General features: G+C 42.5%; 1 protein-coding gene across 1 annotated transcript; it reads right to left on the bottom strand.

Annotated features, from left to right (window-relative positions):
* Positions 1-161: 161 nt before the first annotated feature.
* Positions 162-20147, bottom strand: NUDT5 (nudix hydrolase 5). Its single transcript, XM_084623530.1, is given in 9 exon segments — positions 162-517; positions 1238-1289; positions 2542-2657; positions 4161-4256; positions 4806-4913; positions 5686-5738; positions 8754-8821; positions 12714-12819; positions 20005-20147. Coding segments are annotated over 8 exon segments (666 nt in total). The 5' UTR covers positions 12777-12819; positions 20005-20147; the 3' UTR covers positions 162-407.
* Position 20148: the final 1 nt, after the last annotated feature.

Below are 20148 nucleotides of genomic sequence, written 5' to 3'. Positions count from 1 at the left end.
AAGTACCGCCCCTTACCTTGATCCAAGGGTGTTATACCAGAGAAGCAGCTCCACTTTAATGGTGGATTAAGCGACTCCTGTGTATAGTTTCAGCATAATTGTAAAGTGCTCAACCATAAAAAATACTTTAAGAGGAAAGAGCAAGGAAAAGATGTGATCTCTTAACAGGCCATGATTCTTTTTATTCTTCTGCAAAGGATAAAATTCCATTCAGAGTTAGAGGTTGAACAGTTAGAGAAAAGCTTTATACAGTACAAATAGTTCAAGCAATCTTTCCTAGAAATATGATTGCTTAATACTGTGTGTAGTCTACAGGACCTTTATTGTATGAAAAGATACAGCTTCCAAGTCTATATTGACCATTTGACTCCATCCTGGAAGTATTCAACGAGGTTACATATGCAGCCTTAGAACTTCATAAAAGGCACCTGGAGGGGTTTTTGTGTTGCATGTTTCAGTGCCATTGCATAGGCATAAACTCTGGCATCCACTAAAATATGCTCTTCTTCCACTAGCTCTGAAAAACACCCAAACCAACCAGTAATATGAATTTCCAAACAGAAAGGCATGGGCAGGACAGACACAACAAGGGCAGATGCAAATTCATATTCATACGGTTAGCAAGAAATTAAAAACAAACTTCAGAAGACTTCAAGACAGAGGCTGACAAGTAGCATGAATGTGTGAAGTATCAGAACAAATCCAGGCCACAGTTAAAATGTTTGGAGGCTTTGCCATATTTCCTTTGTAACACATTAGTCCTTTAAAGTCTTGTGACATGTTAGTCCTCTGGAGCATTATTACTAACTAATTTAGTGGTAGTATATTTTAAAAAAAAGCATATGAACTGACTTGAAGCACAAAGGATAAGCTTCAGAGTGGAAATGGGTAGCTACTCTGATCTGGAACAGGCATTGCACTGGTAATTGCATCTAACAAAGACTGCAGCTGGCTAGACTGTGCTAATGAACATTCCTTTTTGGAAGACAAACAACATTTTGAAGGTTCACCTGATACATGGCATGTTATATGCAAGTTTTTCAGATTACAGAAGTAAGAAGGTAGATGGTTTTGGTTTTAAAAATTGTTATAAATCTCCCAGGCTGAGAGATCCCCAGAGAAACTGGAATACAGGGACTAAGAAGTGGGTTGATTTACAGTAAGTATGAAGAAGCTAAAAAAATTTCAAAGGTTTTATTAACTGGCTTAATGTACCAGAGAAAATAAGTGCTCTTACCTTCAATTCTCTGCAGTAGATCATTCTTTGGTAGTGAAACAACTTCCACAAATTCTATTAAAAAAAATTAAATTTGTGTATTTCACACGGATTGTCTTTAATCTGTCAAGTTATATCTGATAGTTGAGTTAACGTTGAGAGAAGTATATTTCATTCCCTTCTCTTTAAACTCAGACGGAAAGCAGACAAGGAACTGGATTCAGGTTCACCTTCAGCCAGAGACCAGTATACCCAGGCACACTACCATGCTCAGCTGACTAAGACACAGGCAAGATCAAAGGCATCTTTGACATGCAGTTTTGAGGCAGTAATTTGGGAAATAACTACAGAACTAGCTAGGAGAATGGTGACATATTAGGGACAGGAACCACTGTCCTGTAAGGACAGTCACTATTCCCCTTCCCCCTATTCGATCCATCTGATCAGATATTTCACTGTTGAAATGTTAATGTAACCTGGGCCTGCATACTTGGTATGGTAAGAGAGACCACAAACCTTTAACTTCACAGAGTGGAGGAAGAATGACAAGACATCTGAGAACTGAGGGCTCATCTTGACATGTTGCCTGTCACACAAGTTGGGCAGAAATGATTGAGGAATGCAAGGTATTGCTTATTTGCCTGTAACTACCCAAGCAGTTCCCTCTATCTGGATTAACAATTGCAGAATTTCAGTCTAGGTCCAGATCCACAGGCTTCAATACAGCTACAGCAATTTACATCAGCTGAGGAACTGATCCTAGATAGGTCATGGAGACCATTTCAACTGATATTTCCCCTCCTTAAAGCTGACTGTGGTACAATTGTTTGGGAATTTCAAGTCTGATCTAAAGAGCGCTGAAGTCAGTGGATCCCATACAGTGTGTCACCATCAGGACTGTGATCCTAACGATGTTGAGAAAATATCTCCTGACCACAGAGAAGAGCAGAGTGCAGGGTGACATGCACATTCAGAGTGACATCCGGTAAAGCTGAAGCCACAGTGAAGTTAAGTGAGCAACGTACCTCCTTCCTCTGTAAAGACAAGAAGAAAGAAAAGTGTTAACACAAAGAAAACTAAGTCTGGACACACATGGGAGCTTAGTGTCTGCTCCTGCTCTAACACCCATGAATGTCAGTGACAACCTTTCCATTGACTTTAGTGGGAGGTGGATGAAGCCCTAAAAGCTCAGACAGAAGTTAGAGAGTCAGTGAACCCAAGTGAAGTTATTAGAATCCTGTATTGCTGAGCCCTTCAACAGTTTCCAAGCATATTTAGAAAGGACGGTCCCTCCAATGAGACAGCTAAAAATTAAATATTGTACATGCCCTGGACTCACCAGGCTTTTGCATGGGTCTTGTATTACAAGCATCATCTCCATTAATGGTGACGGTCACGATGTGCGTTGTGCAGTTTGTCAAACCAGGGTCCAAGCAAACAGCTACAAAGTAAAGGATGTTCATTATGAGAAAGAAGAGCCGAGACTACTGGACATTTTAACACCACAACTTTCACTCAGAGCTAGTTGATACATTAAGACAAAACTTATTCAGCAGGCAACTTCACCAGCATGCATCACAAAGCCAGGCAAAAAGTCTGGGTTAGTTATTTGTTTGTACAAGGCGAGCTGGGCAAAATGTTTTGGACAACGTTTATTTGCCACACAATGCAGTTTTGGTCAACCCAAAACTATTTGTGAGATTCATCCACAGTTTTGGCCATTCACAAAACGGCCAGAGGAGGAGGAGAAGGAGATAGTGGTTGTGCTGCTGTATCTTGTTAGTCCCATGGTTGAGGCATGCACTTGAAGTACAAGACCTAGGTTCAAATCCCTGCTCTGGACAGACCCAAAATGAATTTTTTCAGTTCACTGAAAATGCCAAAAACTATTCAGATGCGCTTCAATCTGAACTGATTTTTCCCCACCTCAGAACTGCCACTGAACCAAAAAATTAGTTATTCACTCAGCTCTACTTACAAGTGCTTCTTCCCACACAGATTCTTCTTCATTTTTGTATTAGCTCCTACTGATTACTTCTACTGCAGTGACAAACATTCTCCTCATTCACTGTACCTCAAAGGTTAAACTGCAGGCTCCTAGTCAAACTATGCTAAGAGCCCAATTTTGCCATCAGTTACACACACAACACTCCAGTCTATGGAAATTGTGCAAAAGTAAAAGGGCGAAGTTCAATCTTAATAGCAACATTCTCAAAGCCATGGTCCAGATTTCCCATTTCTTCCCGAGCATTTCCCCCTTTATAAAGATTTTCCTTAAATCCCAGTTTTGCCTCTGCTCTGTGGCAGGCAGTACAAAATGTTTAAATACAGATGTTGGCTGCAAAGATTTGGGGACTTTGATGTCAGGCAGCACTTCTTTCTTCCCCATTCCTGCTAATCAGCTGTGAGAGAACCCGAGTTCTCCTTCCTTTGCACAGCTGAAATGAGGATGATTTGCACAGAGACTGCATGATGCAACTGCTATTCTTGGGTAGGTTCAAGAGAGCCACTTAAATCTATTGGAGAAGAAGTCAAATCAAGCCCAGGCATCTAAACCTTTTAATTACAAGACGCCAGACCTTTAAGTTACTGAACTTTTTGTATTAAGTACAAAATCTTGGCCCCATGAGCAAAGCCTGAGTAAATGGGGATTTTCCTTAAGAGCAGAATCATTCCCCCACATGCCTCAGAGCAACAGTGAAGCTGTTTCTATAGCCTTCTTTATTGGATTTTATCCAGTGGATCCACATCTGTCAGACACACAGACTATGTCTATGGCTCCTTGGTGTTGTCCTGGGGCACTGCGGGAGTGCACACTCCCTCGCTGTGCCCTTCCCATCCTGAACAGTGGACCCATCGTAGATCCACTGAATTTAGGGCATTCTGTGACCATGAAGAGGGGCAGGACTGGCTCTGAGTCAGGTAGTCAAGAAACAACAAAGACCTGGAGAACATTCAACGACATCCCCTTTGTACCCCGTTTCTTCCTCCAACTCTCGCAAGGCCGCGCTTTCTGGGCTTTCATTTCCCTCAATGAGACCTGCAGTGTAAACATTACATCAAAAATAATTAAAATTGAGCTCTTTTACAGCACTGTCCATCCTTAGATCTAAGAGAGCTTTACAATGGAAGGTAAAATATCTTCAGCCCTATTTTACAGATGGGGTAACTGAGGCACTGGGAGGTCAAGAAGATCAGTGTCAGATCCAGGAACAGAACCCAAAATTGCTGCCTCCTATCCACCAAATCATGCTGCCTCCCTCCAAAAGGAATTTCCTCTCTCACAATAAGTATGCCAATGCCAAGCTCACAAAGGTTTTCCCTCTTTTGGAGGTGGAAGATGAGGGAGAGAGAGGAAAAAAACTGGGTTGGACAGATTCTACAAATAAAATCTGACATTATGCTATTTCACATTTTATTACTACTAAATATCCCTCTTTCTCAACAGCCTGTATTCTAGTACAGAAACCACCACTGATCTTGGAATCTGAAAGACACAGCACATTGAAATCTACACACCTCAGCAAGATGGACAGAGTAAACTACACATACATTCTGTGTATTTTATCTTCATATTTTTGTTACCTACCTGCAGGAAATTCCAAGCAATACCCTCCCATTGGAGGCCTGAATTGTTTCACTAGGACAATGCAATCATAGTGGAGAGTTCTTTGTAACACAGGTATAACTGATACACCTGCCAGCATAAAGAAAAGAGCAATGAAAACATAGCATGTAAGTAGTTCAAATATTGACACTTATGTCTTGTGAGCACCCTCAACTTCCACTGACTTTGAAAAATAAAACTGCACTGAAAGGGATAAAGATAACTCATTTGTTGTTCTCTGCTGGAGGACCTCATCTCGATTTAAACCCCAATAATCATCAGGAACTCTGAGTCTGAAAGCAACAGCTCCAATCAAGTACCCTAGAGCCTTCCCTCTGCTACTACAATCTTAACAGTCTTTCCACTTTAATTTGGTCCCCACACCCTTGTCCAAACAACAGGTTCCAAACAAACAGGAAGCTGCAGTTCCTTTGACTGCCCGGGACCATGACTGACTTCCCATTGGAAAAGTGATCAAATAAAATATTTGTTCAGACACTGATTTCCCCCAGACTACAAATCCATTTTCTGGCAATATTTTGCTGTAAGGCCTGATCCTGCAACTCTTAGTCATGTAAGCAGTTCTTACTCCAGCCATTACAATAACATCAATGTGATTACTCACAAAAATCAGGGTACTGATTTGTAAGTTCCTTGGGGCAGAGGTTCTACTCCTTCTAAGCTACACTTGATCAACAGTACAGCACCATACATGGCTTATGGCACTATATACTATTTGCTTTATTTTACTCCTATTCTCTTGCACCTTTTTATTGTGTCAGTTGTTGCCATTTATGGAAGCAGACCACCTCATCATTGTTAATATTAGAAGTTATGCACAAAAATGTAACTGGTGCCATACCATCAGCTGAACTGTCCTCTTTCCTGGTAGTACGCTTTACGGTTTCCCAAATTCTGTTGGGTAAGAAGAGGAGAAAGTGGATGTGTTAATCCTAAAAAAGGAAGTGTACTATAGATGCATGCTTTCCACACAAATAGCCAACTTGGAACTTTGCTACCTTCATTCAAAAGCAAAACATGCAAACATACAGTGAGAATGGTACTAATGAGCAACTGCCAAGAGGCAAGCCACTATACTAAGTGATCCCTGTAAAGTATCTGTAAGGTCTCAGTCTCAATTTTGTTTCACCTTTAGTTACAGACATAGTCTAGCTAGCAAATGATTTTTGATGGTTGCTTAGGACAATAAATAAATAATATTTCGGACTGTCAAGCAATTAAAAAAATACATGATTACTCACGCTGTTAATAACAGAATACCATTTATTTAAATATTTGTGGATGTTTTCTACATTTTCAAATATTGATTTCAATTACAACAGAATACAAAGTATACAGTGCTCACTTAAAGAATAAATATAATTACAAATATTTGCACTGTAAAAACAGTGTTTTTCAATTCACCTATTACAAGTACTGTAGTGCAGTCTATCATGAAAGTTGAACTTACAAATGTAGAATTATGTACAAAAAAAACTGCGTTCAAAAATAAAACAATGTAAAACTTTAGAGCCTTCAAGTCCACTGTGCCCACTTCTTATTCAGCCAATCGCTCAGACAAACAAGTTTGTTTACATTTGCAAGAAATAATGTGGCCTGCTTCTTATTTACGGTGTCACCTAAAAATGAGAACAGGCATTTGCATGGTACTGTCGTAGCTGACATCGCAAGATATTTACGTGCTAGATGTGCTAAAGATTCGTATGTCCCTTCAAGCTTCAACCACCATTCCAGAGGACGTGTCCATGTTGATGATGGGTTTTGCTCGATAAGGATCCAAAGCAGTGCAGGCCTATGCATGTTCATTTTCATCATCTGAGTCAGATGCCACCAGCAGAAGGTTGTTTTCTTTTAGGGTGGTTTGGGTTTTGTAGTTTCCGAATTAGAGTGTTGCTCTCTTAAGACTTCTGAAAGCATGCTCCACACCTCATCCCTCTCAGATTTTGGAAGGCACTTCAGATTTTTAAACCTTGGGTCGAGTGCTGTAACTACCTTTAGAAATCTCACATTGGTTCCTTCTTTGCATTTTGTCAAATCTGCAGTGAAAGTGTTCTTAAAACGAACAACATGTGTTGGGTCACCATCCAAGACTGCTATAACAGATGTATATGGCAGAATGCAGGTAAAACAGAGCAGGAGACATACAATTCCCCCCAAGGAGTTCAGTTACAAATATAATTTAATGCATTTTTTTTTAAACTAGCGTCATCAGCATGGAAGCATGTCCTCTAGAATGGTGGCCGAAGTGGCATACGAATGTTTAGCATATCTGGCATGTAAATACCTTGCAACGCTGGCTATAGAAGTGCCATGTGAACACCTGTTCTCACTTTCAGGTGACATTGTAAATAAGAAGCAGGCAGCATTATCTCCCATAAATGTAAAGAAACTTGTTTGTCTTAGTGATTGGCTGAACAAGAAGTATGACTGAGTGGACTTGTAGGCTCTGAAGTTTTACACTGTTTTATTTTTGAGTGCAGTTATGTAACAAAAAAAATCCCAAATTTGTAAATTCCACTTTCACGATAAAGAGTTTGCACTACAGTACTTGAATAGGGTGAACTGAAAAATATTGTTTCTTTTGTTTATAATTTTTACAGTGTAAATATTTGTAATATAATATAAAGTGAGCACTATACACCTTATATTCTGTGTTGTAACTGAAATCAATATATTTGAAAATGTAGAAAAACATCCAAATATATTTTATACATTTCAATTGGTATTCAATCATTTAACAGAGCAATTAAAACTACAATTAATTGTGATTTTTTTGAGTTAATCGCATGAGTTAACTGCGCTTAATCGACAGTCCTAATAATATTTAGTTCTGCTGTAGCATTTTGCATCCATGGATCTCAAAGCACTTTATAAAGGAAGACAAGTATCATTATCCCCATTTTACAGATGGGGAAACTGAAGCATAGAGGTGAAATTAAGACAGCAGGTCAATATATTTAGAATGGTTATTTTGAAGAGCTGCAACATAAAATAGAAGAGACAAATTTTATAGACTGGCTAATTTTGTCTGGAAAAAGCAATAAGCAAATACTTACATTCTGTCTGCCTCATGCATAACAATCATTATGTGAAAATAAAAGGAGGTTACTCTGAAAGGTCCTAGCTCAGTTACCCATTCCTGTTAGTAACTGGAAGTCAAAAATGACACAGCCTTTCTTGCAAATCAAAAATAAGTGATGGGACTGACACAAAAAATAAACCTTTCACACAGGCCTCAATCATTGCCACTTCTTGAGGCTACTCTTAAAGGGGAAGGAGACTTTAGAGAGAGCAATCAGAAAGGACCCCAATGCTCTAGGAAGAAGAAAAATAAGGTAGCGCTGTCATTTCCAGTCATCACGACAAATTAAAAAGATAGATTTATCTGACACATGAAAAGAATTAGACAGGCCTGAGAATATGAATGAGAGGGTAAGAAGCAGGCAAGACCACCCTTCTCCAAACAATACCATCCCAACAATATGCAAGACCCTGCACAGTCTCAGACATCATGCCATCAACAGGGGAAACGGAGTTCTTTGGGAATGACCAGAAAAACCAAAGGGAGCTCTTGATAATCATCTGTTTGCATGTTAAAACCTTGCAGCATTAGGTCTGCACAGCATCTTTGCAAATGACTGGAACCGCAAGATAAACACATGGACTAAATCCAAGGTATTAACCTACAGAATAAAGAATATTTGCTAACAATATTTGCTAACAAAGTCCAACAACAAAAAAGGTCAAATTCTTCTTCAGAGTAACTGCATTAATGTCAAAGGGGTAATCTAGCCCAGTATGTCAAGTAATTGGTTTATAGGTGCTCAAATTCCATAGCCTTTGGCTAGTTCAGACAGAGAAAATTGGAAGAACTGCAAGAATTTTAAAATGTCTCAGCAAGGAAATTACCTGGTTTTACCGGAGGGATCAACATAGGTCGTCTGTTCAAGCTTCACCCATTTTCTTTCTGCGATTGTCTAACAAAAATAATAAATTAAACAAGTAGGGACATTGTCCCCATCGAGATTTGCTAGGCAATTTTGTTATTTTGGAAAGATGTTGCAAATTCAGTGTGTGTGGGAAGCTGCAATACTAACATGTAAATGCATGCACTGAGGAGTTCTTGAAATAGGAACTGAAAATAACTCATGTGACATATGTAAGGCTAGGCTGGGACTGTCAAAGGAGTTTAGGGGAATTAGACAACCAAGTTTCAATGGAATTTGGTGGGATTTGGGTGCCCATCTCCTTTGGGCTGCTTTGAAAGTCTCAGCCCTAATCTTTAAAATAAAACATGAAGGCAGTGCCTTGCCCCTAGAAGGGGGCTGGTTTCAGCTGTGTGTAAAAGGGGTATGGAGAATTTGCCTACATGGGCTTTAGCCATGATGCGGGTTATGACTGCTCAATTATCTGAGATCTGGGAGTCAGGAGAACTGGTTCTATTCCCAACTCTGCCATTGACTCACTTTGGGACTGTCACTATTCTCCCCATCTGTAACATAGGGATAGCGATTCTGACCTGATTTGAAGGCCTCTGGAGATCTACCAATGAGAGGCTCTACGCATTATCATTACTATCAACTCCATGGCCACCTACATGCCTGTTGGCTTTTCATGGCTGAGCAGAGGTATTCTTAACTTCCCTCCACCTAGTGTTTTGCCCATTCGTGTGTGGTCCCTTGAGGAGAGGTGGAACTAGATGTTAGTTTTGCCGTTTCTCTCATTTATTATGGCTAGCATGTAAGGGTGGAAGTCTTTGCTAATTAAATGGCTGCTGGGAGGGCAGACAGAAGACTTGTTTCTGAAATCCTGCAGAGGACTGGGAGGCTTGGGGATAGGTTACATCAGCAGAGTGATGCCAAACCAATGGCACTGGGAACAGCAAGAGGTCAGAGAGGAGGACTGGCAGCTACAGAGGAGAAGCGTTTCCAATTAGCCATTTGGAACCAGGATCACTCCACTCTCAAGCTGTGAGCAGAGAGAAAACCTGACAGAAGCAGGGAACTGTGGTGGTGGATAAACAGGGAGACTCTCTAGAGGCCAGCGTAGTCTCAGGTGGTTAGTACATCAAATTTCTGTCGTGTAGACCAGGCCACAGAGTAAATGGGACATCTGGCCACAAAGGTCATGAAATAGGAGAAACTCCTGCTAGAAAGAGAAAGAATGCAGCCCAAGAAGGAGCAGCAACATCGAGAGCATGTGAAGAGAGAAAAACAAGCATAGGATGAAGAGACAGAGACTGAGCCACTAGTAACCTAAGAATTCAGTAACTGACAATGGAAATGGATCATTTCACTTCATCCCTAAAACCAATTCTAAGTCCATCTTACAGCATTCTGCTTGTCCACTTGCCTGGGACAAGTCAGTTATTTTGAGGGGCAAACAAAATATCAACCACTTTTCCATCACCATGGCCAACTCGATTTTGTGCCTGGAAATTTTCATGGTTATTTTGCAAGGTTGTTCTAAGTTATCCTTGAATTACAGGAAGCCAGAAATACTTTCAAAGGGCTTTTGGATGATCTGTGGTCACAGCAGTGTAGCAGGAATGGAGAAGGTGAAGTTTCTAATTCCTTTACCAAGGTAGGAAGCATGCAGACTTCTATAAGATTGGATTGCAAGCACCCAGGTATATTTTATTGCTTTAAATTAACCCCTAAGGCATACAGGGAATAAACTGAATGAGACCCAAAATAGGAAGAGACGAAAATCATGTTACAGTTGCAGCCAACATCAAGGGAATTATATATTTTAATTAAAAAAAAAACCAAGATTTCTACACCAGTTGAAGCCTTTGAGTTAACGGGGATTAAGCAATTATTTTCAAACTTTGCAGAACGTATAAAGGCCTGGATTATTGATCATGGCCCAACAATGGTGCACAGGCAGCAAACCCAGCAAATCATTACCCCAGTATCTATCTTGGCATTGCTAAATAGCAAAGAGGAGAATGGCGGAAGTCAGAACCATATCAATGTGCTACAAGAAAGTGAGGGAGGAAGAAATGACTAAAGTTACCAGGAAATGGACCACATCCAAACTTGAGAAAGGAGAAGACAAAAGGGGATGCCATGTAGGGAGTAAAACAGGATACCTGTCATAAGAATGCCTGGTATACCAACAGAGGCCAAAAGTGGCAATTAAGAGGCAACCCAGTGTAATAGTTAATAGGGTATAGGTCATCCAGCACCTCCTGTGAGTGGTTGTTATTTAAATGCTCCAGAATCCACCCCAAAGCCCAGGTGAATTACATGCTACTGGAGAACCACAAAGCCCTCAGTGTTACCTATAAAGGAAAAAGAAACTCTGCTGTCTCATGCCTGGTTGGATGCATGGTCAAACTCTGTGCCAGTTGATAGAGAGAGAGAGAAAGAAAGCTTTATGCTGTGAGACACAAATCCTTTGCTTAGACCCTAGCTAAGGATGCTTCACATAACATTCAGCTAAGCATATTCAGTTTGAATCACCTTCTATTTGTGACTTCTCTCTATTGCTGTTATGCCAATAAAATCTGCTTCTCTCCAACATAACCTGACTGCAGAAACAGTTAGAGGACACAATCAGCAGGTGCCTTAGAGAGAAACTGTACTCCAATGTTAGGTGATCCAGAATCAGAAGTCCACAACTTCTTTAGTAAAAGGTCCTGGGCAGAGGGGCTGTGACTTCTGTTCTCAAACAATGCCACAAGAAGTCTGGTGAAAACCAGCATGGCACAGGGAAACACAAATGACCTGAAATATACTAGAGCTGGCTACAACCTGCTACCACTATTTGGAGGGTGCAAAAGAAAAAGCAGGAGAAGGAATCATTTAGAGTAGCAAAAGGGATTGAGGAGTAATAGGCTGAAACTAAAGTGGCCTGAAAAGGCTTGTGCCCAGTTTTGCTTCATTGAAAAATACCCCCTTAGCCCCGCCCCCAGCCCCCCCCCCCCCCGAAATGTTAGTTTTCCTGCTTGCTTATTTATGTAAGAAATTTGGGTCTTGTCTGCCCTGGGAAACTATCGTGACTGGAGATCTAATGAAATGATGACACCAAAAGCATCAAGAGAATGAAAGCTGAGCAACTGAAAGAGGAAGAGTTTTTTAATAAGACAGTTTAAAAGTCCTCTTTTAAACAACCATTTAATTCCAATGGCTAACAAACACTTTATAGAAAGGATTTCATTGTTAAAAGACAACACTCCTGCAGCTTCAGTTAAGGTGCACAAGCTCAGAGTAAACATCCACAATACTCTCAGGACACTACCACTATAACCAGAGAGGACTAGTTCTGATATTTCCAATACTGCTAAGATAGGAACAAGCACAAACTGTTGAAAAAACCCTAAAAAGCAAACAAACATGTTAGGTCCTCTTTATGTACCATAAAGCGGGGGGGGAGGGAAGGGAAGGGCGCACACACAATTTTAAAAAATCCTTTGCAGGTCATCTTTAAGGAAAGGAAAATGTAGGCTGAATATCAGAAAGCAGTGAGTTCAGTTACAGTGGAATGATCTCTCCAGGGGAGTGGTGAAAGTCCCATTATTTCAGACATTCAAAGCTACCCTGAACAGCCTAGAAAGTATTGTCGGGAACAACTGTGCCTGGGGAGGGCGGGTCTGAGGGAGAGGGGAGATGCACTAGATAACCTCTGTGTAATTTCTATGACTGTGTTAAGGTGAAAGTTCCTCATCTTTCATCTGCGTATCACCTACTTTGACTCTAATGACTTCAGGACAAAAGCCCTATCTTCATACATCTAACATGCTACATAGCATAAGGTTTTCCTCACTCTGCACAGATGTAATATTTTCTAACATTCAATAGCAGCCTTAAATAAATGCTACATTAGTTAATAAATATAAACATGGCAAAAATAAACGCTTTATACCTCTTCTTTAAGGATGGATGGTCTGATAGATTTCAGAATCTCTGTGGTTGCTTTGTTTTCCATTTTCAGGGATGTCTCTTGCACCTCCTGCACAAAGTCCACACTACTACAAAACAGAGAATCGATATTTACCCTCAGAGTAAAGTCAAACCATTCATCCGTGCATTCTGAATTAACAAATCATTCTCCTAAACATGCTTCATTAACATTTAAGGTCCCACACACTCATCAGTTTGCAAACATCATGGATGCTGCTAAGACAGATGGGGGCAGATCTTCAGCTGATATAAATTTTCATGGCTCCGCTGACTGCAAAAGAGCTAGGGAAATTTGCACCAGCTATGGAGCTGCCCCACAATATTTATATGCCATGCATGGCAGGGTGCACCACTACTGTTGCCCCTTTTAAGTCACAGTGCTACTTTGCTCTCAATGGAATCTTACTCAATAGACTATTGCCACAGCATGCAAACTAGCCTAGAGGACAAAGCATGACACGGTAAGGCTAAGGAATTAACCCCAAATATCAAAGGGAATTCAGAGTGAAAACCACCACTGCTGAGAATGAGGAATCTCAGCTATTAGACTAGGGAAAAAAAATCACATAGAGCATTCAGTCCCTTTCCCACTCAAGAGGCAATGCAGGATTATCCATTTCCCAATTAATTTGTCCTGTCTAGCTCTAAAGCAGAAGATATGCTAGGCAGCACACTGATGCACAGCTGTGCATTTTTACCACTAAAATCTTGGGTTCAAGTCAGTGGAATGTTTGGTGCTTTGTCTGCATCACAAAACTATCATATAGTTCAGTACAGAGTTGAAGCCCAGGGTTCCTACTGAAATGAGATAACAGACATGACAAAGCAGAAGGGGAGGAAAAAACCCACTGGGAAACAATCCAACATTGACAATGAGGTGGAAGAGATGACCTAATAACTTTTTGTTTAGTGTTTATGAGCTTACACCAACTCTCAGCGAAGCCAATAGGAGTCTTTCCCCCAATTTCAGGATACATTAGATAAAGCCCTACAGATTCTGTGATCATGAGAAATGACCAAGGGGTGGGAAAACTTGCACAGCACTTTCCTGCTGTACATTTGACTTTAGCTGGTGCTTTTCACCTCTCATTCTTTCACAAAATCCATTCTATATTTTTAAAGTACTGGACGTGTGCTTATCTCAGCTTTCTTGAGTATATGCACCGAGGCACATCTCCCCTAGCACAGTCCTACAGAGACAAGGAATGTTACATAGTCTGGAGGACACTAAACGATACTACTACAGAAACACAACTAATTTATTACAGGCCCAAATCTACAATCCATACTCAGGCCAGAGACTCTCATAGGTCTAATGGGGTCTGTGATGGAGTTTTCATAGCACACCTCACCTGAAAGGGTTAAGGTAGCTAGGAAGGGGCTAATTAAAATAACAGGCTGCACTTAGGGAAGAATTAGAACAGAAGATGAAGCTCAGATGAGCAGGTATAGGCTGGGCCTGTACAAAGCCAGCAAGCTGAGAACAGAATTAGGCGGTAGGGGAAGTAGACTAGTCTTTCCCTGAGAATTGGGCACTTGAATTGAACCCCGGGGGTGGGTCAGAACACAGAGAAAGAGAAATGAAGTAGGAAAGAGTACAGGGAAATAGCAATGTGGTCTTGGCATAAGCGGACCATGAGGCAGAGGGTCTGAAACCTGGAATAGTGGGTGGGTCTGGGTTACCCGATCACCCACTGGGATAGTGTATAGTCTTAGAGGATGCCCTGGAAAGGCAGCTGGACAGTTGGTCTGGAGAGACTGTGTTACCCTGGAAAGGAAGGACCTATAGTGAGGTGGCTGGAAAGCTGAGTTACAAATAGAAGTTGCATGGAATCCCATAGAGCAAGTGGGGCTGTGGTAAGGGTGGGATGATGGAAGAGGGCATCAGAGCTGGAGGGAGCTAATCCCCAGAGTAGCCACTATCCTAGCAGTGAGTGTATCCCATGACAGAGTCCTTGCCAGTTTAATGATTGCTGGATGAAGCCAAAGCATCTTTCACAAAAAAGACTCAGACTTTAAAGTTACTGTTTAGTTAGACCTGCAGCAAAGAGATACAAGGAAAATTTGTCACACATGTTCTAAAATAAACTAAGCTTGAATGGTTAGTAATATCCGAATCCAAAATAGACAGAAAATACCTCCTCCTATTTCACAACAGTTTCAGAAAGAGACAATGATAGATATTAGACATATGCAGTGTTGCTGTAACCATGTCTGTCCCAGGATATTAGAAAGACAAGGTAGGTGAAGTGTAATATCTTTTACTGGACCAAATTCTGTTGGTGAGAGAGACAAGTTTTGAGCTTACACCGAGGTTCTCTTCAGGTCAGTGTCTCGGCTTCAGCAGTTTTGAAATTTTCCACTAGTTGGTGCAATAACTCTGAGTAACATTTAGACAAGGGCTTTGAAAGAAGTGTCAGATTTCCACATTCTGCAGATGGCATCGAACCAGGACTTTCAGGTGTCAAAACACCGAAATATAATTCGGCTCATTGAGGGTTATGATTCAGATACTGTCAAAATTCGAGAGCAGCAACAGAGTTAAAGATTAATAAACAATTAACTGCAATGGAATATAAGCTGGTTTAAAGCTGCATTGTAACAACGTGCGCTACGTTTGTGTATCTGATCTATGGACACACATCATGCCAAAGATCTGGAACATGATGTTCTCTTGTACTATCACCTACAACGTGTAGTCCTGTATCAGGTTTAGATGAACTCCACTAATGTAACGCTTTATAGCTAGCAGTGCAATTTTAAAATCCTGATTTCAGTAAAACAAAACAAAACAGTGAATTCACGGTTAGCTTGCATTCTCAGCCTAACAGCTGATACGTATTGTAAACATGGGCAGAAACGTGATCGTCTTAGTCCTGTCTGCTTGCCTCTTATGCCTAGTAATATAGGACACTAAATTTGTCATGGTATCTGCTCCACTCACCTCTCCTGGGGCTCAATTGAGTCCTGCTTACCTGAGGAGTGAGTTTGGTTCCACTGTTAATTCTACATTCTGATCAGACCTCTCTTGAAGGTAACCCCCCCTCACCAATCAGTTTTTAAACTTATCCTTGAAGTAATTCAGAATTGAGCCAACTAAAGCCTACAAATCAGCTTAGAGGTTAGCCCTGCTGAAAGAACATTACAACAAGATGTGATAAAAACATGGATAAGCTTCCCTAAATCAGTCTTCAAAAGGCATGATCTGATCCCAGCTGTTTCCCAGTTGATAGCAACCAGAGTTAATAGCAGCTAGAGTATGTTGTTCAGAAAAGCTCAGGACTAAACTAAATATCCAGGTTTCTTACCACTCTAGGATGTCTTTCAAAAAATGTTCTAAGGGGATACTGTCAAGTAGCTGAAGTATACAATTTTTCCTACAGCACCTTGATGTATATATTTGAGATGATTTGTCCTCCAGAATCTAAATATCTTTTAAATCCACTGATCTATCACCAATAGCCACTGCATTTGCATTGCACAAATGCATCTGGCTTTGCTGCTAGAAGCAGCTAGCAGCTTAAGTCCAGCTTCATTTGTTGAACTGTGCCACACCACTGATGAGGCTAAGGGCTTGTCTACACTTAGTGTTGCGGCTGTAGCACTTAGTGAAGACGCTACCTATGCAGATGGGAGAGCTTCTCCTGCCAGCATAGAAACTTCACTTTCCCAAAAGCAGCAGCTATGTCGATGAGCAAAGCCCTCCCGGTGACATAGCACTGTCTACACTAGGGGTTAGGTCAGTATAACTACATTGCTCAGGAGTGTGGAAAATCCATGCCCCTGAGTGACGTAGTTACAGTACCAACTTGTGTTGGTATAGAGTGTAGACCAAGCCTAAAAAACAACTAATGAAGGCAAATAGTGCACTAACTTGAGCTCTGAGAAAGAGCATGAAAATAATAGCCAAAAGGAAAAGAAATCAATGGTTGCCATCCTGATATTTGGCAATGTTACATTTCTGCTCTGATGTTTATTAGCACCGATGGCCTACTCAGCACTGTACAGGATATGAAGGAATAAATGGTCCTTGCCTCATTGGGGTTATGTTCTAAATGGAGAGAGAGAAAAACTGCTTTGAATTGCCAGAGGGTGATTATCAGAACATTGCAATTATTATTACAAAGTCTGTTTCAGTTAATGGGCAGGTGAGGATTTACGTGAGTTAGCCCAATTTAGAAGAGTCTGAATTAAGGGAGTATAATAATTTTGTGCACCTTCTGCAAGGGTAGTTCTGAGTACAAAGGGCTACAGTGTAAAAGGCATGGAGACACAAAAAGGGAGAGGCAGTGAAAGAATAGTGGGAATAAGGAGAGTGGTTGGAAAGGTGAGCACACAGTTCTTCAACCTATACTGCTGCTAACATTACCTCACACTGAATAAAATCAAGACCCTGCTAACTGGAGTAAGACAAGAAGAGGAAAAATCTATCTTTATATGACTATTTGATAATTTTGGGAGGCCTAAAAAAATAAGTGATGGGGCCATATAATTAGATTATTCACAGATTAGATAAATTCAGATTCTTAAAGCCAGAAGGAATCATTAGACCATCTAGCCTGATCTCCTGCTAGCAAACAGGGGAGCTTGAGATGGGAAGAAGGAGAATCCCCTGATGAATGAACAAGGTGTTAAGTATTAACTTTGGGGTGAGTGAGCTTGTTTGGCTGTTTGTTTTTCTTTCTCTTTCAGGTTATTTCAGTTATTTTCAGTTGCAGGATCAGATGGGATTGTGTGTCTGGGGACTGTTGAGCCTTTGTTCCCTGGATCATCTCTGATCAGCCTCAATTAGCCTTGTGATCACCCTCCCCCTATGTGATTAATGAGGGGGTAGGGCTGACCTAGGAGAGAAGACTTTAAAAGCCAGAGGCTAACCAACCAAGGGACTGCAAACAGGGGAGTTTGAGAGGGAGTTTTAATATAGTTGCTATGGTTAGGAAGGGCTGCATCACCAGTGCCAAGGCTGCTCCTGTCTCCTCCACCTGCGCCTGTATCCAGACAGACAGCCTAACCTGGATGCCTCTACCCAGATCCTGGTGTGGATTTGCAGAAACCATGGCCTGCATTTCCCACACTCGGAAAGCCAGGCTGGGGGGGATCATACAGTGCAAAAGGTGCCTGCTGGTGAAATGTCTTAGGAAGCAGGTGGGGAGCTACAGGAGGAGGTGGCTAGGCTGAGGAGCATCCGTGCCCACAAGGAATTCCTGGAGAGTATTCACATGGAGACATCCAAGACTGAGGAAGCTATCCAGCTACAGAGAATTGCTGTCACATCACCGGGGAAGGAGCATATGGCTCTGTCACAGGGAGGACACTGGCAGCTGGTTAATACTGGCAGCAGGCAGTGCTCCACCCCTGCCCCCAACCCATCCACCATGGTGACGGAAAACCAATATGCTGCCCTGACAACAAGTGATGAGGAATCATCCCCAAAGGAGGAGGAGAAGCCATGTACCCCCTACTCGCCCATGCCATCCCTGTCCCTACTGCCCCATTGCCCCTGCTCCCTGTTATGCCACGCCCATCCCTATTGTTACCTGTCACCTCTGTGTTCTTGGGGAACACAGGGTGCAGTACCCAGCAGCTCTGACTCACAAAAGACCTTCCCCCACAGCCTCTGCTTAAACCAAAACTGATCCGAAGACTTACAAAAAGCAATGGAAAGGCAGGGAGAAAGACACCTAAACCCCTGGGCTAAGGATGACTAGATTAAGGAAACTCCCCTAGCCTTATCTGCATCAGAGATGGGACATGGAGGCATCTCCATTAGCATACAGAATGCAGAACAGAGATTCCAAGGCAAGAACCGAGGAAAAGCAGGGAAGCACTGCACGATGGGGATCTCTGCTCCAGATGTTAATGAACCCATGCCTGCACACATCCAGCTCAGTTGTCATTAGACCAATTTGAGTAATAAATCCCTTATGGATATCCAAAATAGTGAAGCTCCCTAAGCATTGTGAGCTCCCTCCAAAGAACACCGCCCATAGTAAGGAATGATCAGCTTGCATTGTCTAGCCTGAACAAAACAACTTTGGTATACTCCCTTGAGCCATCAGTTTACACATAAACAAATCTAGTGTTCTCCCTTGAACCACTGTTGTTTCTCCACAAAAACCCCTACCCATGCTCAAGTAAGTGTTGTGATGCCTGGATCCAAAGTCTGCATCACTTCCATTGGGACTTAATCTTCTCCTGCCTGATCATTCTGGGGGCTCTGCCTGTCTCCAGCACTACGGACCCACAGCCACCACAACCACCTGGGACCCCTGATCGATTCAAGCTTCATGGGGTGGTGAGAACCCAGCTCTCTCTCTCGGTGTAGCCTTCTGACCCTGACTTGTGTGATCAGTTATAGTTTTCTAAACCTGACTTTTATAATCAAGTTAAAGTTATAATATTAAATCTAACTCTTTTGTTTCTTTGGCTCCCCTATGGTTATTACCTGGCAATAAATAACTTTCATGATTAAGCTGGTTGCTTCTCTCTCTCCCTGCCCCCTCGCAGGTGTTTTTTGGTTTCCTCATTTGCTCTGCAGCAATGCTCCTCATACCTCGGCTAAAAGATCCCTGCAGCATCCAAAAATCCTGTGGGGTTTGCTCATCAAGTGGGTTACGACCAGAACAACTGTAACGTGAAGGCGGGGATAGGGACGTGCTGAACCTGGGGCACATGAAGGTGGCAGCTTTGAAGTGCTGCTCAACCCAGCCTGCTGAGTCTAGGGGCATATGAGGGTGGCAGACTGGAAGTGCTCCTCGACCCAGCCTGCTCGGCATACTCTATGCCGGTGCGGTGCCCAGGGCATATGAGGGTGACAGCCTGGAAATGCTGCTTGACCAGCCTGCTGAGACCAGGGTCAGCCTGGGAGTGCGGATTAACCCGGTCCTCTCAGACACACTCAGTGAATGTGTGTGTTTGTCTGACTGTGGGGCAGGAAGAAGCCAGCCCTGGGGAACCTGCAGGATCGCTCCTCGGGGAGGGGACCGGGAGCAGGGAGAAGAAGAGCTCCGTATGAGGACACAAGCAGCACACGGATAGAAATACAGACCCCCCGCCCCCGAGAAGAGTAACCCTATTAAATGAGCACACCCCAAAGCAACGGGCAAAGCTGGAAACACTACTGCCCCATTGCCCCGCCCCCCCTCATGCCACCCCCGTCTCCTGCCGCCCTCTCGCCCCACCGTCTCGCTCCCGCCCTAGGCGCACCCGCTCTCCACACGGCGTGGCCCCTCCCCACCCCAGCCGCCTCTGACCGTTGCCCTCTGCGCGGTGACTGGCTGGCCGGGACCCTCGCCAGCGGCTGCTCCGCGCTCACTGCTCGCTCCCGGCCTCGCGCAGGGACCGCTTGACCCCGCCCCCCTCTCAGCCTCCCGGGCTTCCCTTCCGGGTCTCGGCTG

Source organism: Lepidochelys olivacea (genome assembly GCF_965140295.1).
Source record: "Lepidochelys olivacea isolate rLepOli2 genome assembly, chromosome: 1".
NCBI lineage: Eukaryota > Metazoa > Chordata > Testudines > Cheloniidae > Lepidochelys > Lepidochelys olivacea.
The sequence above is the reverse complement of the archived record's forward strand: the minus strand, read 5'-3'. Positions and strand labels throughout refer to the sequence as shown.